Raw genomic sequence first — 25768 nt, 5'->3', positions numbered from 1 at the left:
AAAGTTCATAGTTAATTTAAAATCAAATGACTGATTAGCTTTCTTAAGAAAGAAGATTTAGAGATTAAATAAAAATTAAATCATAAAAGTGACTGAAATTAAATTTTAGTATTGTCATAAGTCAATACTTTGTTAGAAATTCTAATGTGTGAAGATTATATTTAGAGCCTTAGAAAGACATTTAAATTCCTCTTAATATCTTTCTAACATTTCTTTTGAACAACTTTTAAACATTTCCCTTCATATATTTAAAATGTTTTAATTTTCATTAGAGCTAATTATTTACCAAAAACTAAAAAAAAACTTTAATAATTTTCCTTCTCTCTGCACTTTTTTATATTTGTCGGAAATGTATGAAACAGTTTATAAACTATTTTAATAGCTTAAGCGTTTTTGTATAAATCATTCAAACAAAAAAAAAAAAAATAAAACTTTTTTATACTAACATTAAATGCACTTCTCACATATTTACTTTTCATTCATAAGAATGCTAAAGGCAAACAACATTTGCCTTTTATTTGAGTTTTTCCTTTTCATTTTTTTGTAAAATACATTTGAACATCTCTTGCAACAACAATAATAATTCTTATACAAAACATTCATATAAAATATTCAGATGTACACAAATCTACAGTCAAATTTGTAACACCCACACACGCACTTATGCCTCACTTCTTCCTTCACCTACTTCTACATGCACAAACTCAAACATTGACGCATAAAAGACGCACATGTGCATGTCGAAAAGGACACCATTTGTGTAATATTATTTTATTTTTCCTCTTTTTTTTTAAAGAAACCCAGTAAACATAGAACTTGGATCTCAAAATCAGATAATAATGGAAATATATTTATAGCTTAATCTGATTTACTATTAAAATTAACTAGAACTGAACTAGAACTGAAATAGAACTGAACTAGAACTGAACTAGAACTGAACTAGAACTAGAACTGAACTAGAACTGAACTAGAACTGAACTAGAATGAACTAGAACTGAACTAGAACTGAACTAGAACTGAACTGAACTGAACTGAACTGAACTAGAACTGAACTAGAACTGAACTAGAACTGAACTAGAACTGAACTAGAACTGAACTAGAACTGAACTAGAACTGAACTAGAACTGAACTAGAACTGACTAGACTGACTAGAACTGAACTAGAACTGAACTAGAACTGAACTAGACTACTAGAACTGAACTAGAACTGAACTAAACTGAACTAGAACTGAACTAGACTGACTAGAACTGAACTAGAACTGAACTAGAACTGAACTAGATCTGAACTAGAACTGAACTAGAACTGAACTAGAACTGAACTAGAACTGAACTAGAACTAGAACGGAACTAGAACTGCATTACAACTGAACTTGTTTTAAAATTAAAAATATTTTTAACGTTATGTTTATTGGTATTATTGGAAAGTCATATACGAAAATGTGCATTTATATGTATATTTCATATAAATGTGTGTCTATAAATATGAATAAATATTTGTAAGTAAATAGTATACAGTTGTAAAATGTGAATGCTGAAAAATATTGCAAGAAAGTTAATTGAATGCAGCTTGAAAATGCAACACAAAAAACATATAGTTTCTGAGTGCTTAACGTACGGCATTTAAAAAGAATTTACTTAAAATAGTATAAATATATACAGCTAAGATACAATGAGAAATAAAAAGCTTAACTAATATCTAACTAAAATACAGAGTTGTATGAATTTACTTGTTAACAAATGAGCTTTATATTTTCGTACAATATTTAAAATGTTAATCTTTTTGCAGTCGAATTTCTGCTTGACCTTTTAAACAGGAAAATAAAATTAACAATTACCGATCAGTTATATTTAATTTAAGCCACAAACCAAAATCAACTTGAATACTCCAGAGATAATTTAATGAAAGAAACCAATTTTTTTCAACAGTCTTAATTCCCATAAAATAAATGCCTTAATCTGATTTCATTTCACTACACAGTTTCACTTTTTACTAATTTGACATTTAATTAAAAATGTATTAATTTTCTTTAGTTTTATTTTTCGTTTTTCTTTTTATTCAATACCTATAAATACACGTTTCTTTTCATATACTTTTTCACATGTAGCTGTACAAAATGTGAATTATTTTGTGATTATAACGTTTAATCAGTTGTATATGATGAAAAAAGTGAATTTAAAGCTTTATTTATGTATGTATTTTTTACCTTTATAGTATGCTTTTAGCAAATTTAAAGTTCATTTCACTTTTTATGCTGCGGGGTTATATTTATCATTATTATTAAACGAGAAGTATTATTACTTTATTTTTATTATTGTATTAAAATTGAGTTTACAAAAAAATTATTCTACAGTTAAGCCAATTCAAGAGAGAAATAATTGAAGTGGCACAGTGTGGAAATTTATACAGAAAACCCATTTTGAATGAAAAGATAAAAACGTTTAATATGCGACTTTCACTTACAAGATTTATCATAAGAAGGCTTTTTACTTAATTTGTATTTAGGTTATGTTTTAGTGCCAGTTTAGATCAGTTTCTAGTTCAGTTCTAGTAGTTCTAGTTCAGTTCTAGTTCAGTTCTAGTTCAGTTCTAGTTCAGTTCTAGTTCAGTTTCTAGTTCATTCTAGTTCAGTTCTAGTTCAGTTCTAGTTCAGTTCTAGTTCAGTTCTAGTTCAGTTCTAGTTCAGTTCTAGTTCAGTTCTAGTTCAGTTCTAGTTCAGTTCTAGTTCAGTTTAGTTCAGTTCTAGTTCAGTTCTAGTTCAGTTCTAGTTCAGTTCTAGTTCAGTTCTAGTTCAGTTCTAGTTCAGTTCTAGTTCAGTTCTAGTTCAGTTCTAGTTCAGTTCTAGTTCAGTTCTAGTTCATTTTCTAGTTCAGTTCTAGTTCAGTTCTAGTTCAGTTCTAGTCAGTTCTAGTTCAGTTCTAGTTCAGTTCTAGTTCAGTTCTAGTTCAGTTCTAGTTCAGTTCTAGTTCAGTTCTAGTTCAGTTCTAGTTCAGTTCTAGTTCAGTTCTGGTTCTAGTTCAGTTCTGGTTATAGTTCAGTTCTAGTTCAGTTCTAGTTAGTCAGTTCTAGTTCAGTTCTAGTTCAGTTCTAGTTCAGTTCTAGTTCAGTTCTAGTTCAGTTCTAGTTCAGTTCTAGTTCAGTTCTAGTTCATAGTTTTCTCGTCAGTAGTCAGTTCTAGTTCAGTTCTAGTTCAGTGCTAGTTCAGGTTCTAGTTCAGTTCTAGTTCAGTTTCTAGTTCATTTCTAGTTCAGTTCTAGTTCAGTTCTAGTTCCTTCTAGTTCAGTTCTAGTTCAGTTCTAGTTCAGTTCTAGTTCAGTTCTAGTTCAGGTTCTAGTTCAGTTCTAGTTTCAGTTCTAGTTCAGTTCTAGTTCAGTTCTAGTTCAGTTCTAGTTCAGTTCTAGTTCAGTTCTAGTTTCGTTCTAGTTCAGTTCTAGTTCAGTTCAGTTCATTCTAGTTCAGTTCTAGTTCAGTTCTAGTTCAGTTCTAGTTCAGTTCTAGTTCAGTTCTAGTCAGTCTAGTCTTCTAGTTCAGTTCTAGTTCATTCTAGTAGTTCTAGTCAGTTCTAGTTTCAGTTCTAGTTCAGTTCTAGTTCAGTTCTAGTTCAGTTCTAGTTCAGTTCTAGTTCAGTTCTAGTTCAGTTCTAGTTCAGTTCTAGTTCAGTTCTAGTTCAGTTCTAGTTCAGTTCTAGTTCAGTTCTAGTTCAGTTCTAGTTCAGTTCTAGTTCAGTTCTAGTTCAGTTCTAGTTCAGTTCTAGTTCAGTTCTAGTTCAGTTCTAGTTCAGTTCTAGTTCAGTTCTAGTTCAGTTCTAGTTCAGTTCTAGTTCAGTTCTAGTTCAGTTCTAGTTCAGTTCTAGTTCAGTTCTAGTTCAGTCTAGTTCAGTTCTAGTTCAGTTCTAGTTCAGTTCTAGTTCAGTTCTAGTTCAGTTCTAGTTCAGTTCTAGTTCAGTTCTAGTTCAGTTCTAGTTCAGTTCTAGTTCTAGTTCAGTTCTAGTTCAGTTCTAGTCAGTTCTAGTTCAGTTCTAGTTCAGTTCTAGTTCAGTTCTAGTTCAGTCTAGTTCAGTTCTAGTTCAGTTCTAGTTCAGTTCTAGTTCAGTTCTAGTTCAGTTCTAGTTCAGTTCTAGTTCAGTTCTAGTTCAGTTCTAGTAGTTCAGTTCTAGTTCAGTTCTAGTTCAGTTCTAGTTCAGTTCTAGTTCAGTTCTAGTTCAGTTCTAGTTCAATTCTAGTACTAGTTGAGTTCTAATTTGACTAATCCAAAACCACTGTGCTGTTATTTGAAGAAGTGTTTAATCAATTGGAAATTTCTGCTTGAACTTTTTTGAAGTACATACAATTAACTTTGTTTTAATGATATCAAATTGGTCTAAGACAAATATTAGCAACATAGGTATGGTTTAAAAGTTTAAACACAAATTTTTCAAATATGTTTTTCTTTACTTTTTAAAGAAAAAAAAAAAAAACAAATAAATAATGTTTAACCCTTAATAATTTACTTCTATGCATATAATATTATAATTTTTTAATTTAATTTTTAATGTGTTTTTTGAAAATAACTCAATTATTTACATGAAATTTCTTTTATTTGTTGAAGAAACCTTAATTAAGAAAACATGATTTTCAGCAGAAAATAAAAAATAAAACATGAAATTATTATAACTAATATACATATGTATGTCTTTTTATAATGTATTACAGATTAAACAATATCTTTATTTAGAATAGAAATTGAAAAAAGAGAAAATAAATAAGGAAACATAAACATACAATTCTCTATGATTTTGATATGCAGATACAGAAACCAAGAAGGAGCGGGAGAAAGAAAGAAAATATTTTACTGGTTTAATGAAATGTCATAGAAATTTATGATTTAAAGTCTACAAATAAAAATAAAATACATACAAATAAAAATAACATAGAAATTTCCAACAAAATGCAATTGTATAATAAAGCTACTAACAAAAACGGCAACAACAATGAATATAACAACAAATTCAAATGACTAATACAAAACTACGAATACAACAAAATCTACAACAATTGCAAAAACAAATTCATGTGAGAATAAATATGAAATCATGTAATAAAAATCAACAAAAATAATAGAAAACTATCTGGAAATATAAATATTTTAGAAAAAAATAAATAGTTTTTGTTGTTGCTACAATAAAAAAAGATTTTTATCAACCTAACAAATATAAAAAAAAAAACAAAAATGTATACTATCCACTAAAAAAAGAGATGATTCTAAAACAATAGTGAAATTGCACAACAAAATAACAAATTTATCGTAACTTAACCACCGAAATAGACAAAAAAATTAAAGCAACAAAAGAAAATACTTAAACACATGCACAACAACAGTTTAAACAGTAAAATATATACATATTTGTACATAAAAATATAAATAAATTATTTGTAACTGTAATAAAGCAAAAAATAAATAAAGTATCGAAATAGTCCAATATTTTTATTATTATTTCAATACATATACCAGCAGCTATTGCTTTACAGTCTCAGCGACTTTAACAATCCATAAAATACTTGTAAAAATATCTATAAAATCAACCTCAAAAGATGGCTTTGCGTATTTCGGCGAAATATAAAAATCATTTAGGACTCATCATTTATGGTTTCACTGGACTTTTGTTGTTAACAACAGCAACATCATATACATTAGCTGGACGTTTATTTGGTAAGTTGTTTATATTTATTTTTTAGTTTTAATTAAATTTGGTATTAATCAAAAAGTAGATAATGACAATTTATATGAATAACCTCTATCAAACATTTTGCACTATGGTGCAGATAATGATACTAATAAAAAATTAATTGTGTATCTTAAACTAAAATAGTATGGCGATAAATATATTAAGATTTGCAATGAAAAAATAATGCATTATATCTTTATTTATTTGTTTTTGTTTCAAAAAATTTTATTTGAAAAATGTTTATGACATACAACGCTACATCGATACGACATCGATTGTGAATTCGACAATAGTATTTAACCAGTAATAGCAGCAGAAAATGAACAACATAATAAGCGCGATATTAGCACAAACCTCATTTTTTAAATCTTTTTTTTAGCACATACGATATTTACGTAGACTAATAAGGGATTAGTATTAACCCTAGCTCTGGCACTATTTACAAATGTAAATATTTTATAATGTATTTCCCGTAAGCAACCGTATTTGTGCCAGAGCTAGGGTTAATAATGTTAAGGAGAAGATAATTTTCATTTAGCTTTATAAATAGTAATCAGTATCAAGCGTTTGAAATTAAACTGGGCGTATGATTTATATTATTTGCATATACAAATATTTCATACGCTCCGATGGTTATACCATCACGTGCATACCACGCACAGTGGAGGGAGATTGTTTCGATATTGTCGGTTCTAGTTCAGTTCCAGTTCAGTTCCAGTTCAGTTCCAGTTCAGTTCTAGTTCAGTTCTAGTTCAGTTCTAGTTCAGTTCTAGTTCAGTTCTAGTTCAGTTCTAGTTCAGTTCTAGTTCAGTTCTAGTTCAGTTCTAGTTCAGTTCTAGTTCAGTTCTAGTTCAGTTCTAGTTAAGTTCTAGTTCAGTTCTAGTTCAGTTCTAGTTCAGTTCTAGTTCAGTTCTAGTTCAGTTCTAGTTCAGTTCTAGTTCAGTTCTAGTTCAGTTCTAGTTCAGTTCTAGTTCAGTTCTAGTTCAGTTCTAGTTCAGTTCTAGTCAGTTCTAGTTCAGTTCTAGTTCAGTTCTAGTTCAGTTCTAGTTCAGTTCTAGTTCAGTTCTAGTTCAGTTCTAGTTCAGTTCTAGTTCAGTTCTAGTTCAGTTCTAGTTCAGTTCTAGTTCAGTTCTAGTTCAGTTCTAGTTCATTCTAGTTTCAGTTTCTAGTTCAGTTTCTAGTTCAGTTCTAGTTCAGTTTCTAGTTCAGTTCTAGTTCAGTTCTAGTTCAGTTCTAGTTCAGTTTCTAGTTCAGTTCTAGTTCAGTTCTAGTTCAGTTCTAGTTCAGTTCTAGTTCAGTTCTAGTTCTTTCTAGTTCAGTTCTAGTTCAGTTCTAGTTCAGTTCTAGTTCAGTTCTAGTTCAGTCTAGTTCAGTTCTAGTTCACGTTTTAGTTCATTCTATCGCAAGGATTTTATTTCCATGATTCCATGAAAAACATTTATTATTTGGTGACATATTCAAAAAGTTTTATGATTTTATAAATAATAGTTGAATCAAATTATATATTAAATCCTTTTACACGATAATAAACACACCTATTTTACAAATAAAAAGCCAAGACCTCTCTTTTTTTATAATATTAACTTCGTGCAAAAACTCAATCTGTTTTTTACAGCTATTAAATTATTACTATTATATTTTTTATTGTTAAGACTCAAACAAATATGCATACATTGTTTAAACAAATGTTTTACAAACAAATACAAATATAATTTGTTTATATTTATGTATATTTAAAAAATCATTAAATTTCCATAAATAAATAATAAAACTGTCATCATTTGTTTGCCTCAAACAACAAAAGAAACAAAAATAATGATAAAATAAAAAAAAGTTAAGTAAATATTTTTACTCATACATAAACATTGAGAAGACAAACAAAAAATGAGAAAATATGAATATTATTTTAATTAAAACTTGATGTTTATATAATAAAATAATAATTTACACACGTTGATTTTATAGATTTTAATTAATAAATTACAAACTAACTGGCGTGTTATCTATCAGTAATCTTGACAGCTTATTGACATTTATAAAACGGAACAAAAAATGAAAATTATTATAAGTTTTTTTCCTGTTTCAATTTTAAAATGTATGATAATTATTACGTTTATGTCGGGTGTTAGAGGAAATGTTATTTACTTTTGTGGCTATAAATAGTTTTAATATTTTTCCGATTTATTTTAACAAAATTGTTTGTCGCAAAAACTTGAAAATATTTTTAGCTTTAGGTTATAATTAATTAACTTTTGTACTTTGTAATTATTTAATAATAATGATACAACTATCCCTAGGTGTACCTACTAATTTTATACGATATCTAGAGTAGGGTTGTAATAAAAATATAAATGAAAGCTCTCATGAGTAGCATTGTTTTGCTTCAGAACGCTTGATCCTGCAGTATAAATACTTAGCGTAGGATTAATATTTAGTGTTCTGCATATAACAGGTAATAGCATATTCTTAAAGCATTTATGTACTTTATTTTATAAAATTTCTTAAAAAATATCAATTACTCACTGCAAACAGGAGTGAAGGATAAAACAACATCCACAAGTGGAAGACTGGATGTATGAGTGAGGGAGAGAGCCGAAGTGAAAAATTACCAATAATATGTACATATATATTATTTTTTCTGCTTGAAATCAAGTTAAAAATAAATAAAAATATTTCACCGGAATATTTTATGAAATAATAACAACACCAGCGACAAAAACACTAAAAATAATATCGACAACAACAGCAAAAACAAGGCAGAGAAGGACGTTTAAAATAAATTTATGTGACACTTCCGCACATTTATTGGATTTTAAATGAATTATAAATATGAAAACTTGGAAAATAAAAGTCAACATAATATACATAAATATGTTTTACTGGAATAAACATAACCCAGCTAAAAATTTTACTTAACATTTCGTTTGCAAACAAAAATTTTTGTTATAAAGACACCTTACCAAAAATTTTTTAAAAAAATTCAATTCAACAAAAATTGTTTATGAAAAGAAAATTTTACACCAAAAAAGAAAACCTAAAGAACATTTTCCATAAAAAAAGAAAAGTTTTATTATAAATTTCTTGAAAAGCTTTTGTAAAAATTTTCTATAAAAAGAAAATTTCTTAAAAATTGTATACAAAAAGAAAACTTTTTAAAAATTTTACACAAAAAAGAAAATTTCTTGAAAATTTTCTATAAAAAGAAAATTTTTGAAAATTTTCTATAAAAAAATGTATAGAAAATTTTCTATAGAAAGAAAATTTATTGAAAATTTGTTAGAAAAAGAAAACTTATTGAAAATTTTTTAGAAAAAGAAAACTTATTGAAAATTTTCAAGAAAAAAAAATTTTTTTCTATAAAAAGAAAATTTATTGATAATTTTCTTTGTTTATGGATGCGTTTGAAGTCTATATATGGCAAAACGATTGAAACGATTTTCCTGAATTAGAATGAACTAGAACTGAACTAGAACTGAACTAGAACTGAACTAGAACTGAACTAGAACTGAACTAGAACTGAACTAGAAACTGAACTAGAACTGAACTAGAACTGAACTAGAACTGAACTAGAACTAAACTGAACTAGAACTGAACTAGAACTGAACTAGAACTGAACTAGAACTGAACTAGAACTGAACTAGAACTGAACTAGAACTGAACTAGAACTGAACTAGAAACTGAACTAGAACTGAACTAGAACTGAACTAGAACTGAACTAGAACTGAACTAGAACTGAACTAGAACTGAACTAGAACTGAACTAGAACTGAACTAGAACTGAACTAGAACTAGAACTGAACTAGAACTGAACTAGAACTGAACTAGAACTGAACTAGAACTGAACTAGAACTGAACTAGAACTGAACTAGAACTGAACTAGAACTGAACTAGAACTGAACTAGAACTGAACTAGAACTGAACTAGACTAGAACTGAACTAGAACTGAACTGAACTAGAACTGAACTAGAACTGAACTAAGAACTGAACTAGAACTGAACTAGAACTGAACTAGAACTGAACTAGAACTGAACTAGAACTGAACTAGAACTGAACTAGAACTGAACTAGAACTGAACTAGAACTGAACTAGAACTGAACTAGAACTGAACTAGAACTGAACTAGAACTGAACTAGAACTGAACTAGAACTGAACTAGAACTGAACTAGATAAACTGAACTAGAAACTGACTAGAACTGAACTAGAACTGAACTAGAACTGAACTAGAACTGACTAGAACTGAACTAGAACTGAACTAGAACTGAACTAGAACTGAACTAGAACTGAACTAGAACTGAACTAGAACTGAACTAGAACTGAACTAGAACTGAACTAGAACTGAACTAGAACTGAACTAGAACTGAACTAGACTGAACTAGAACTGAACTAGAACTGAACTAGAACTGAACTAGAACTGAACTAGAACTGAACTAGAACTGAACTAGAACTGAACTAGAACTGAACTAGAACTGAACTAGAACTGAACTAGAACTGAACTAGAACTGAACTAGAACTGAACTAGAATGAACTAGAACTGAACTAGAACTGAACTAGAACTGAACTAGAACTGAACTAGAACTGAACTAGAACTGAACTAGAACTGAACTAGAACTGAACTAGAACTGAACTAGAACTGAACTAGAACTGAACTAGAACTGAACTAGAACTGAACTAGAACTGAACTAGAACTGAACTAGAACTGAACTAGAACTGAACTAGAACTGAACTAGAACCGAACTAGAACTGAACTAGAACTGAACTACAACTGAACTAGAACTAAACTAGAACTGTCTGAAAGAAACTACAATCTTTGTTTTAATTGAAGTAGGCGACCAGCCACGCCCACATATAAAATCACGACCACTACTTCCATCGTATAGCTCTGAACTTAAGCAAAAATTTGTCACTGGGTTATTTTAAATACAAACAAGAAAAAACAAGCCCACTGCCATTATTTATAAAATAATAAACCATTTCTGCCTGCATTTAACTAGGTATGACAAAATGTCCAGACTGGATTTATATAAACTGAAATTTAAAATTATTAAATCCCAATAACAAACAACTTAACCTCAATAATAAACAACTACTACAACCATAAAAATAATAATGTTGTTGTTGGTTGCTGTTAATATTAAATAAAATCCAATATAATATTACAACTAAAAAAAAACAGAGATATTTTATGACCCCTTGACCATTACTAAATCAACTAGTGGATTATAAATTTGATTTAATATTATATTTTAAAATACATATTGAAATTAATTTTTGTTTTGAATTTTTGTAAGTAAATAAATCAAGGTTTTTGTTATTTATTTTTTGTAATTTTATTTGGTCTGTCAAATGATTTTATTTTTGCCATAAAATGACCCATATGTAAATAAAAATCTAAGCAAAATATTTATTTATGCAATTATTTTGTAATTACTTTGAAAATGTACGAAATGATTTGTATTAAAAGTACATGGTACTTTTGCTGCTCAACATAATATTATACAAAGTACTTAAATGAAAATTTCTCCCATTTAAAAAAAAAATCCCCCTGTACCTAATTATGATAGAAATTGCAAACAGCTTTTAGCTTAAAACCCATATTTTCCTGTAAATGCATGACCATACTTTCAAATATTGAATTCCTTTTATTTATTCCATTTAGAGAACTTCTATAACAAAACAACTCTTCAATTAACTTTATCGATCTACATATATTCTAGTACTAAAATAATATTTCGTTTCTAAAAGCGAAAATAGTTAAATTAATTCACCAACAAAACCCTCTTTTCACCATCTACCACCACTTATTTAAACAGAAATATATTTTTACAAAACCACTATATTGATAAAACCATTGAAACTTCATGAAATTGGATTCGTTACACACAATGGTCCTGTGTTTGTGGCATTTGTTCTACTTGTAGTTGTTGCAAAGCATATACATATGTATGTTTTGCTAAGGATTTTCGATAATTTTCATTTTACATTTTGAATTCATTTCATGGCTTAAAATGTAAAAATATTTTGTTCGCAGCAGCTCTAGTTAAAATAAAATTGTGTGCGTGTGTGTGTGTGAAACAATTGTTTATAAATTGTGGCCATTGTAGAAAAATATTTTAAAAAATATACAAAACTATGTGCATATGTCTATACTATATGAGTTTGTGCAAATTTTTACAAATTGGCCAAGGGCTGAAACCTAAAACCATAGTTTGTCATTGGAGAATTATTTCATATTTTATTTTATATTGTTTTCCCTCAGTTTCCTCTAGCAACAAGTGAAAACATGAATTTATTATAATTTTTCACCTTTTATTTGGCGTTTAATGGCCTAAAGTCTTTCTAAAAGGTGGAAATCTTTGTTGGGAAATTAAATATTATATTGAAAATTATTAACCTTTAAATGGCTAAAAAATGTACAAAATATTTATTTTATTTAAAGTTATTTATTTAGCTTACTATTTATAGTAATAGATTTTTAATATTTTTATTTATTTAGTTAATTGTTAAAAATAAATATTTTATTTGTAAACAATTAGAAAGTTATTCATTAACAATTAAATTTACCATTATATAGAACCTTCATCTTCGTGAAAAGAGTAAAAGTACATACATATATGTATTTCGAGTCCTTTTAGATAGGGGAGTCGTTTTATCCATGTCTACCTATCTGTCTGTCTATGTGTATGTTAAAATTAGTTTTCAGTGAAGCTTCATTATTACAACCTTCTTCTCGTAAGATGTACATATATTTCGAGTCCTTTTAAATAGCGGAATCGATTTAGCCATGTTCGTCTATCTGTCTGTGTGTATTTAATTTAAAGTTCTTTACGTGAACACCTGCCGTGTTGGCCTATTTCAAGGTGGTCTTTTTCAACCACTGGGTGAGCTTTTGTAACGACTCACCACCGCCCCATTGTGCTTCTTACACGCAGGTGGCAGTTTATGTATATGGAATTTCCGGTCCAGTATACGTGCACTTTGCCAGTATAGTGCCATAGTAGTCCCGTTGGAGAATGACAGGTGTCATGAGTGAACCTTAATCTAACCCGGACAAAGGAAAAGGCGATCACTGGTTTAGGTTAAAACACCCTATTGATGTTATGAGGAATGCTATGGCTCTACAAACATTCTTACATCTAAAGACTCACCCCATTGAATTCCTGGATCTCTTAAAGTCGCCCAACAACACTACTGAGATGGCTTCAGTTGTTTCGGCAACAGCACCTACGGGACGTAATTGGTAGTTCGAAAACAGAGATCTATATTTAATTAGCCAGACTTATTTCAGTGACCAAAAGGACCTAGTGTGATAGGTTAAGCATGTATAGAGGAAACTCCAACAAACTCAACCATGAAGGAAAATCGACGATAAATTAATGATTAAGGTATTACAGCTTCCACGCACAGAAAAAAATATGCACATTTTTTTTCTTAACAATCGTTTGCTTAAATTTAATTTCGATTTTTATAAAAATTTTTATTTGGTTTTATAACGAATTTGTTTGATTTTCACGCAGAAGGAAAATTTTTTCTAACAAACACTTTATTGAAATAAATTTAATTTTCAGTAAATATTTTTACTGGTTCAATAAATGTTTTTGTTTGAGTTTTATTTATATGTCAGCATATGGAATACAACAATAAAACTAGTTTTGGAATGTACTAAAATGAATTGATATAATTCTTACTTGGTTTATAACATTTAATGTATAAGTGTTTCAGTTTTCACAGTACAAATAATAGTTTCTAGAATGTGAAATAAATTTGTTGTAAGTATATAAGTACTTTTTTCTACAAATTTTAATTTTATAGAATTAGTAAAATTTTTGTTAAAATTCAATATATATTTTTTTAACAAAATTTTTATAGATTCAATAAAAAATTTTGCTTATTATTATTGCCAAAATACAATAAATAATTTAACTGTTTCAGATAACCTATTTGCTTGAATTTCAGTACAAATACTAATAACTTGTGTTGTTGTTTCAGTAAAATAATTGTTTGGAAATGTTGCGATTATTTATTAATGTTTTTCGTAAATAGTATATTATTTTAATAAGAAAAATCCTGAAATTTTTTCAATAAAGAATTTACGAATTTGAGTACTTGATTTTACGAATTTCTTGATAGGTCCTATTTTAGTTAAAAAAATACTTGGCTTTATGAATTTTTTGTTTGATTTTGAATTTCATTTTTTTCTGTGCGACGTCTAAACCGATTTCACCAACATTTCAACTGTCAATCCTTCTGTCATTCCGACATCTCCACAGATACAACTCAGGAACCCTCTTGTCCATCAGATACAAATATCCGAATGGTACATTTTACTCCATCACACACCCAATCTTTGCATTACCAGATCAATTCCAACATTTTATTAATCCACAGTCTTGTCCCGTGGTTTGTAGCGCTCCTAGAAACTTATACTAAAATTTTATATTTCACCGTGTACAATCTTTTAACCAAGCACCCCCTTCCAACTGACAAGCCCCACGGGCAACTGGCCACCCGTAGTACCAGATTATGTGGTGCTCTGGTTCGACCCCATTTCAAATCATTCCAAGAAAAGGCCGAGAATACATTTGATCATCACTAGTTTATAGTCCCGACAGACTAGAGGTACTGGTAGCATCCCCTGGATTGTAATCACACCAAGATGAGATCTATCATTATGGTAACATGCGCCCGGGGGAAAAATTATTTCTGGGTGTATGTTGAAATCAGTTTTCAGAAGATCCCAGATATTTGCGAGATCCGAGTCCTCATGCTTTCGAGTAGATCGCTATTTAAAATCAGCAAAATATGCCCAAAAATAACGGACACAACTTTTAAAAGTTTCATTGGGACTTTTGTACATTATGTCTGGGTGTATGTTGAAATCAGTTTTCAGAAGATCACAGATATCTGCGAGATCCGAGTCCTCATACTTTCGTGTAGATCGCTATTTAAAATTAGCAAAATCGGCCCAAAAATAACGGACACAACTTTTAAAAGTTTCATTGGGACTTTTGTACATGTTTTGACAAAAATAAAAAGGCTAGACTTCGTCCTTTCATCAAATTATCTAGAAAATGGCAACCTGTAGTGTGTGCACAAGATCGTCACACAGACGGACGGACATAGCCTAATCGTCATAGAAAGTAATTCTGAGCCAATTGATATACTCTGAGGTGTAGAGCCAAAACTACAAAAACATCAGTACAAACGCCTAGTAGTGTAGGGTAAAAAAGTATAGAAGAAATAGAATTTAAACAAATATGTTTGTATTTGTTTGCTTTGTTTTGGTGTGTTAAATAAAAATAATATAAATAAAGGATTTTAATTGTAATTGTATGGTTTTGTAGCATACTATTTATACAAATAAATAAATGGATGAATAAATATTGACAATCTTTATAAAACACTCTATTGTGTTCAATTTATTTAATAAACTCTTTGCACGCATACTAAATATAATGTTATATAGTTGTTGCTGTTGTTATGGTCTTGTTGTTATTATTGCTAGTATTAAATTAAAAACATACATACATACATACATACATACATACATACATACATACATACATATGTATACAGACATGTATACATAGAAAGAAGACTAGGTTAACAGATACACTCAAACAAAACATTCACTTTATAAACATGTATTTATGATATTAGCACTTGTGGTGTGAACAGTCGAATTCAGATATATTGGGATAGGAAGAGAAATATGAACTGGTTCTTATGCTATAATGTTGAAGAATAAGTCATTTCATGTTTGATTTGTTGAATCTATTTTATTTAAAATATTTATGACTGCTTGATTTTTATTTAAAATTTAACTTTTTTAGATTCCAATAATTTAATCTCATACTGTCTTAAAAGTTAGTGAACTGCATGAACTCAATTTTAAGTGCAAGAGTATGGAAAAAAACCGAATCGAGTAAAGGTCAGTGTAAAATACAAAAGAAGGACTACAAACTAGAAAAACGGAAAATAAATGTTTAACGCCTGCAGTTTATTTATGGCAAAGTATTTATTTCTGTTTATATGTATGTATGCCTGGGTGTGTTTGTATGTATATATGTGTTTATAACTGTTTGCTGATATTGGTTGGGGTATGAGTGTCCTTGCTAACAACAACAGCCAACATAAAAATATAAAAACAAACAAAATAAAAGTTTTCTGTTCTGTTTTTAGTGTAGTTTATTACATGTTGCTGTTGTAGTTGTTTTGCATATGTTCACACACATACACACACTCTCACTCCCTCTGCATTAAAAAGAGAATATGTATGTAAAAGTAGTGAAAAGAAAAACAAACAAAAAAGCCATAATGATTTAATAAAATGATGCCATAAACAATAAATAAACACTATAAAAAACACTTGCTCCCCCCTACCATCAGTTCAGTTTTTAAAACACTCCCACATAAACTAAAAATCTATTAGGTATAAGGGAGAAAGTTTTAGAAAAAATTTAAAGTAAATAGGGAGATATGGGGTATATGTAAGTATATATAAATGAAGTGAAAAATAAAACAATAAGAACTTTTAAAAGAGGGGCAAGTGCAAGAAAAAAAAATCAAAACAAGTGCAAAAAAACTTTAAACAGTAGAAAATTTTGCAAATAGTTTTAAACTTAATTAGAGAATTAAATAAATGTTTGTAAGAGTTTTAGTGAAATATTTCTAGACGTTAAAGTTGAATGTTATAAATAGGAAATGTGTATTGTAAAGGGTAACTAGAGGCAAGGGAAATAATAAGGAACTAGTCTGAGAGCTGGTTATTTAGGGCTAGGAAATGCTAATTTTAGTTACAGTCATATATATATAGAAGAAATTAAATACATACAAAATTTTGTTTACTTTTATAGAAAATTAAAAGTGATTTAAAAATTTTTTAATGTTTCAGTTTTTTACGTTCAATATCACGTGAATAAATTCGCATTAAGGAAGAAGCTTGTATTTTTAGTTTCATTCGTTTAGCTTCCACATTATAGAAATTTTCGTAATTACTATTTGAAAAAAAGTACTATAAAATACCTCTTATTTAATCAAACATTTTATGTTTCTGTGTTCAATATTATTGACAATTCAAAAAATATAATTTGATGAATGAAAAAATACCAAAAGTCCCTTTCAGTAGATTCTCATTCACTAAGGTCCCTATATTTTAAATTTTATATTTCTATGTTCAATATCGTAAAAAGTACAAAAATCTCTCTCATTAAATTCTCACTTAATAAGGATGTGTTCCGGTTAACCATCATAGAGAAACCAAAAGGTACCATTTGAAGAATGCAAAAGTACCAAAGAGTACCCACTTACAGAATATCATTCAGTCAAGTCAAGTGTATGTTAAAATTTATGTTCCTAGGTAGAATATTTTAGAAAATTCAAAAAGTACCATTTGAGAGATAAAAAGTACTAAAAAGTACTCTCTTAAAGAATCTTATTCAATGAGGACCATGTATGTTTGAATTCATATTAAAAAACATGCAGAGTATCACTTGAAGAAAAAGTACCTAAAGTGGAATAAATTCTACCTTAGTGGAAAGTACTAATAAAAATAGTACAATTTTTCCCCTTTTCGCTTAGAAATATACTTTTTTGAGAATTAAGTTTACAAAATGTTTCGTATTTAAATCTATATATCACAGATAAAACTCAAACTATTCAAATCTGCATTCATTTGTTCCAGAAAATTTGTACTTTCAAAAAGGTACCAAACAATTTACTCGAATTTGGTCCTATATAGGCCTATGGTCCTATATATTAGTACTCGAATTCCAAAATAATATACCAATAGCTTATTTTGTGTGAGTAAATAAACTAATTTTAAAAATTTTATAAAAATTGGCTCAATGAGTTTGAATGAAAAAAATTTCCCGTTTTTCCCCTTTTTGGTACTTTTTTCCCCAGTGAAATAGCAAACATTTTGTTTCAATAAATATTAAAGAGTTAGTCCGTAATTAAATAGGAATACTTCAATAAATCGAAAAGTTTTCTTAATGTGCTAAAAAAAAGTACCAAAAATACAGTTTTCTCCCTTTTACACCCAAAAAGGACTGAATTTTAAAAAAGTACGAAACAGGTGTCTCATAATTTTGGGAGATATATTCAAAATATTAAAAAAAAATTTATATTGTTTATTGGTTAACAAGTTATAAGGTACCAAAATCACCTTTTTTACACATTTTCACCCCTTAAAAGTACGAATTTCAAAAAAGTACCAGACACTCTTCTGCTTATTTTAAGAGTGCATACAGGTGCGTTTAAATTTTTTCTTGTATCACTAATATTAGGTAAGATGATTAAGAAACCCTGTTTTACCCGTTTTTACCCCTAAATGTACAAATTTCCAAAAATCCCTCCTTAGTGGATCTACGTAACCAAAAACACATCCACTTTCAAAATTTCATGATTCTAGGTTCAGCCGTTTGGGCTGTGCTGTAGAGATTTTTGTAGAGTTTCTACAAGATTTATCATAATTATAAGCTCAAAAGCCTTATTCGGGGAGTTCGGGGATAGGGGATAGGGAAAATAATAGACCGATTTCAAATATATTCAATAAGCTTCGTCCTTGTTTCAAAAGAAGAGCATTTACCAATTTTCATAAAATTTTATTGAAAATTGCAACCTGTAGAGTGGGCACAAGGTTCACATGGACACAAAGACGGACAAACGAAGGACGGACGGACAGATGAGAAAGTGTTTCTGTTACTTTAGGGTGGGTGTAGGACCAATATTCCCACTATAGTGGTGTAGGGTAAAAAAAATTAATTTTTTACTAGCTAAAACATATTTCAAGTTCTTCTCTAAATAAGGCGTATACTTAATATTATATTATCAATAAATCATTAACACGTATACGTACAGGTGTCGTCAATTAAAGAAGTGCAAATTCACAATGTGAAACTTCCCAATTGAAATGAGAAAATGAAGTTTTTTTGGATTTTATTTGTTTCCATTATTTGTTCTTTATGACAACAGCTACAACTTTGCCTCAGAGAGTAAATTCCGAATGATTTGCAAGATATGGTTTGCAAGAGAAAATGATAATTTTTTTTTTTTTTTTGCAAAAATGGCTCCAAACATTAAATTTTGTAATTATACAAATGTTGTATATCATTTTACTTCACTTTTATTTAAAACTTCATGAAAAATATATTAAAATATTTTTAACATTAAACAAAAAACATCAACTGATAGAGGAAACAAGCCAAAACCAATATATGATCTAATAAAACGCCTCAGTTGTCAACAACTACTTCCGTTTTAAATAGTTTATGGCCAATATTTAAACAAATTGCAATTTGTAATATTTTTCTTTTTTTTTTTCAAAAAAGTAAATTTTAGTTAAGCATAAAAAAATTCAAATAAAAAACTGACACATTTATTAAATTAACAATTTAATAGTAAAAATAAAAAATCTACATAAAAACACAGCAACAAAAACATAATAAAAAAAAAAATAAAAATAACCATAAGTACACACAGAGGATACTCAAAATTAATATTCATAGAGGAAATTGAAAATATTTGATTTCCGATTTGGAATATTTCAATTCAATTAAAATATTAAAAACAAATTAAAATAATAAACAACTAAATAAATAATATACGAACGTACATACATATGTTTATATGTATGAAACATTAGCTGTAATATTTGTATGGAGGTAAATGGAGAAAAACAATAATAATAATAACAAATACATATTAAATTAATTAAATTAGTTTTAGTTTAGCTTTTAAAATAAACTAAATTTAATTGATAAGCAAAATATAACAAACAAAAAAAGGAGGAAAATGTAATTTACATAAATAAAACTAAAGAGAAAATGTAAATTTAAAACCAAAATAAAGTAAATGAAAGAAGATACATATAATGTAAATAATAATTAAAATTGACATGTATCTGTGTGTGTGTGTGTGTGAAAGTGTATCCTTTAAGCATGCCATTCATCACCTAAACATTTACTCTTGCTTATACATTTTATACTCATGTACATGTGTATGTAGATGTATGTTTATCTGTTTAATATAACAATAAACTTTTACATGTTTTACTTAGTAGATTGTATAGTAAAAGTGTAGAAGAAAAAAAATGAGTTTTTCTTTCGTTTACAAACAAACACACATGACAAATATTTCTTTTGTAAACATTAACAATACGTTTACACACTCAAACACATACACACACACATGTACTTGGCATAAACGCGTACATAAACAAAATTGAACTTCTTTATCTGCTGACTTTGCATATCAGTTTATAACATCAGAAATACACAAACTGCTACATACAATCTGGCTGATAATATACACTGAGAATAAAAGGGATAAGGAGACAATTTGAGAAAAATAAAACTAACACAATAATTATTAGGATGATAACAATATTTACAAAAATATCATATCCTGACATTTCCTACAATACAAAAATGTTCCTTAAGAATACCTTATTCCTTACCTTATTCTTTTAACGCTTACTTTTAGTATTTGTACAATAACAAATTTTCACAACTATACAAATATTAAACTTTAACACACGCACTCACACTAATGTTGTTTACCCATACGTCTAAATTTTTTTTCTTACAATCTACACACTTTCATATACATACATATAGACATACATATTCATATATTTTAAATATATAAATACATGAGTGTATTGTGTTTGAATTCTTTAATATATTTTATGGTAGAATTTTATCTGTTTGTCGCTCGCGCAAAACAAAATTTACACAATTTATAATTTAATCAACATAAAAGCTTTTCTTCTTCTTCTGCTCCTGCTTCCACTTCCAGCTACTGCTTTGTATTTACTCGTTCCCATATAATCATGATGACTGTTTGAATGCCTACTAGGGAAAAGAAAATTTATTTTGCTTTTTTTTATGTTGTTAAAATAAAAATTTTATAAACATAATTTTGTTTTTTTTTTTTTCACTTTTTTTGTTACACTTTCACTTAAAAGCATTATTATTTGTTTTTTTTTTGTTGCTGGTTGTGCTGGAAGCTGCTCATAAAAATATTCCGCCCAAAGTAAGTCAGGTCTGTTATTTAATGATTTTTTTTTTTTTTTTGCTTAAAGTTTTACTGGTGAGAGCGTCTGTGTATCAAAATTTGCGAGCTTTTAAATGCAAAAAAATACAATTAATCTTATATACAGTTTTATCATGTTTAAATCTAAATTATTTAATACCTAAAACATTATTAATATGTATTAGTAATGTTGGTGTATTTATGAATATGTACGGATAATATAAACATGTGTTATTTTTTCATATAAATTTACTACACATGGTGGAATTTTATATTAACATATTTTATACACTAAACCTGACACTTTTTTTTGAAATTCAGTGTAAACAATTATACTTTAAATTGAAAATTGAATGAAAATTCAAAAAGCTTAATTTTAAATTTTCGTATAAGTAAACAAAAATTATTTTTGGTGCGAACATTTACAAAATTATATGAATCCTGAACAATTTTGCGAGACACCCCTATTACTTTTCCCTAAATACAGATAATAACATATTGTGTTTTACAAGGACACTAAGTAATTATGATTATAAACACAGATATAAAAAAGATTCTCATAGTATGTTATTAAATCAGGGGTTTTTGTAAAATGTTTGAAAGTTAAAATATTTGGACAGACCAGACTATAGAGTAGACTATAGACTAGACAAAAGACTAGACTATAGACTGGACTATAGACTAGACTATAGACTGGACTATAGACTGGACTATAGACTAGACTATAGACTAGACTATAGACTGGACTATAGAATAGACTATAGACTAGACTATAGACTAGACTATAGACTAGACTATAGACTAGACTATAGACTAGACTATAGACTAGACTATAGACTAGACTATAGACTAGACTATAGACTAGACTATAGACTAGACTATAGACTGGACTATAGAATAGACTATAGACTAGACTATAGACTAGACTATAGACTAGACTATAGACTAGACTATAGACTAGACTATAGACTAGACTATAGACTAGACTATAGACTAGACTAGACTATAGACTAGACTATAGACTAGACTATAGACTAGACTATAGACTAGACTATAGACTAGACTATAGACTAGACTATAGACTAGACTAGACTAGACTAGACTAGACTATAGACTAGACTATAGACTAGACTATAGACTAGACTATAGACTAGACTATAGACTAGACTATAGACTAGACTATAGACTAGACTATAGACTAGACTATAGACTAGACTATAGACTAGACTATAGACTAGACTATAGACTAGACTATAGACTAGACTATAGACTAGACTATAGACTAGACTAGACTAGACTATAGACTAGACTATAGACTAGACTATAGACTAGACTATAGACTAGACTATAGACTAGACTATAGACTAGACTATAGACTAGACTATAGACTAGACTATAGACTAGACTATAGACTAGACTATAGACTAGACTATAGACTAGACTATAGACTAGACTATAGACTAGACTATAGACTAGACTATAGACTAGACTATAGACTAGACTATAGACTAGACTATAGACTAGACTATAGACTAGACTATAGACTAGACTATAGACTAGACTATAGACTAGACTATAGACTAGACTATAGACTAGACTATAGACTAGACTATAGACTAGACTATAGACTAGACTATAGACTAGACTATAGACTAGACTATAGACTAGACTATAGACTAGACTATAGACTAGACTATAGACTAGACTATAGACTAGACCAACGGTTCCCAAATGGGGGTCCGTGGACCCCTAGGGGTCCGTAGTAAAATCCTAGGGGGTCCGCGAAGACAAACAATATTCTGCTTTTATGCAATAATCCCAGATTTTTTGGTAACTTTTTGAATTTTATTTTTTCGGTTGTTTATCAGGAAGAAGCTAGGCCCTACAAATTTATTGTATCAGGCAATATCTTACTCTATATTGTATATAGAGTAAGATATTGCCTGATATGTAATTTTTATTTCCTGTATATGTAGTGAAACAATGTTTTTTATTTCAGACGGATAATGATCTGTCTTACAATTAAATAAGGGATACTGGTATTCCGGACTATGAAGTTAGGTCACATTTCATAATTCAAAGACAAGCTTATACCAGATTTAAGTTTGTCAAATTGTAAGCAAAATTGTTCTTGTTTGTAAGGACTAAAATTATATATTTCAAAAACTGAGGTGACTCTTTATGCACCTTCAATACGTTAATTTAGTTAATTTTAAATATAAATATTCCCTTCCGACGTGATACAAAGATTTTAACTTGATTTTATCGACCAATATTATTAAATTAACATCAGAAAATCCATAGCGTTTCGCGTAAATATGTAGGCAAAACCATGCAGTAAACATGGATGAAGTCCAACTTTCTTATATTATTTTCCCGAAAACTTAGCAATCCTCTTCTGCAATCGCAATAAATTTTTGAAACGTCACTCCTTAAGCACATGCCGACAATATTTGATAAAGGAACCTTTTTGTTACCTTGAAGAAAAATGAACATGAAAGATCTCACGATCATAAAATTAAACATCATGTTAACATTTCAACAAAGAAGTCTTTCTATCTTCAAAACCATGCAATTAAAAACCTATCGGGAATATTTTATAGATATGACATCTCTACATTTATTTGACCTAGGGATTTATGGACTAGGTAAATTTTCGGACGAACAATTATTTAGAACAATAAGATATCAAAATATGTATGGAGGTCCGCGAAATTAAATAAGTTCCTCAAGGGGTCCGCGAAGTAAAAACCGGTGGGAACCGCTGGACTAGACTATAGACTAGACTATAGACTAGACTATAGACTAGACTATAGACTGGACTATAGAATAGACTATAGACTAGACTATAGACTAGACTAGACTATAGACTAGACTAGACTAGACTATAGACTAGACTAGACTATAGACTAGACTAGACTAGACTATAGACTAGACTATAGACTAGACTAGACTAGACTAGACTAACTAGACTATAGACTAGACTATAGACTAGACTATAGACTAGACTATAGACTAGACTATAGACTAGACTATAGACTAGACTATAGACTAGACTATAGACTAGACTATAGACTAGACTATAGACTAGACTATAGACTAGACTATAGACTAGACTATATACTAGACTATAGACTAGACTATAGACTAGACTATATACTAGACTATAGACTAGACTATAGACTAGACTATAGACTAGACTATAGACTAGACTATAGACTAGACTATAGACTAGACTATAGACTAGACTATAGACTAGACTATAGACTAGACTATACTAGACTAGACTATATAGACTAGACTATAGACTAGACTATAGACTAGACTATAGACTAGACTATAGACTAGACTATAGACTAGACTATAGACTAGACTATAGACTAGACTATAGACTAGACTATAGACTAGACTATAGACTAGACTATAGACTAGACTATAGACTAGACTATAGACTAGACTATAGACTAGACTATAGACTAGACTATAGACTAGACTATAGACTAGACTATAGACTAGACTATAGACTAGACTATAGACTAGACTATAGACTATACTATAGACTAGACTATAGACTAGACTATAGACTAGACTATAGACTAGACTATAGACTAGACTATAGACTAGACTATAGACTAGACTATAGACTAGACTATAGACTAGACTATAGACTGGACTATAGAATAGACTATAGACTAGACTATAGACTAGACTATAGACTAGACTATAGACTAGACTATAGACTAGACTATAGACTAGACTATAGACTAGACTATAGACTAGACTATAGACTAGACTATAGACTAGACTATAGACTGGACTATAGAATAGACTATAGACTAGACTATAGACTAGACTATAGACTAGACTATAGACTAGACTATAGACTAGACTATAGTCTAGACTATAGACTAGACTATAGACTAGACTATAGACTAGACTATAGACTAGACTATAGACTAGACTATAGACTAGACTATAGACTAGACTAGACTAGACTATAGACTAGACTATAGACTAGACTATAGACTAGACTATAGACTAGACTATAGACTAGACTATAGACTAGACTATAGACTAGACTATAGACTAGACTATAGACTAGACTATAGACTAGACTATAGACTAGACTATAGACTAGACTATAGACTAGACTATAGACTAGACTATAGACTAGACTAGACTATGACTGTATTTCTGTTTTGAATATTAAACATGGCGCTAACTGTTACTCATACAAAGGACTCTAAAGTCATAAAATTATCTTACAGGATATTACCACCACAAACAAATCTCATTTTATAGTGATTTTGTAACCTAATTTATACAAACTAAACCATCAAATATTTCAATAAAAACTTATTTTTGTTGTTATTTGCTTTTAATTTCTCCTCTAATTCATTGCCCCCTTTTGAATTGGACATTCTTGAAATAGTCCATTAGGCATAATATTTGTTTTCTCCTCCCTCATAAATTTCACTAAGCCTCAAACGCATGTACGATCTATAGTTTCGTGTCTTTTTTTGAAGCTTCCAGCTGTTTTTCACAGACAAAAACAATTATCCTTGGGACATTATATGAATTAGTTCTATGTTAAAGATACAATCGTGCACATGGTGGTTTAGGGCCATTGTGAAAAAAAAAATACATATAAAACTTTATTGCTAACAAAAAAGGCCTTAAAGCCAGCAATTTAATACGGTTAAATATGCTCTTTTTGCCAAAAAAAAAAAAAAAGAAGAAAGAAAACTTAAACACTTCAGACATTTGAAAGAAATACGCAAAATAGACCAAAGAAAAAAAAAAAAAAAGAAAACACACAATAAAAGTATGTAACAGACAATCTGAAATATTTGGTTATATATAAAGGGTAGCCCAAAATTAATGTAAGAATTAAATTTGTTGCCAGTTAGGCAGTCAAAGCAACTGAACATAAAGCATTTTCATTGTAGAGAAGTAATTTTAGTAGTCCGAACCTAGTGTATAACTAGGGAAACCCTGTATATATGTTGTATATATAAGATTATACATAAGCAAA

At 29.0% G+C, this 25768-nt stretch overlaps 1 protein-coding gene across 1 annotated transcript in view; it reads left to right on the top strand.

Annotated features, from left to right (window-relative positions):
* The window catches only part of LOC119607423 (protein sidekick-2-like), a gene marked incomplete at its 3' end in the record, with an annotated part of 197875 nt that overhangs the window by 28500 nt on the left and 143607 nt on the right, over positions 1-25768 (top strand). Inside the window, exon 2 of the mRNA XM_037961314.1 lies at positions 4689-5685. Within this exon, the coding sequence (XP_037817242.1) occupies positions 5568-5685 (118 nt within the window). The remainder of the gene's footprint in view (positions 1-4688; positions 5686-25768) is intronic.

Source organism: Lucilia sericata, unplaced genomic scaffold (assembly GCF_015586225.1).
Source record: "Lucilia sericata isolate MDLA Ls3-8-SP2 unplaced genomic scaffold, ASM1558622v1 Contig000693F_arrow, whole genome shotgun sequence".
NCBI lineage: Eukaryota > Metazoa > Arthropoda > Insecta > Diptera > Calliphoridae > Lucilia > Lucilia sericata.
Note: the sequence above shows the minus strand (reverse complement) of the source record. Positions and strands in the feature narration are given on the sequence as shown.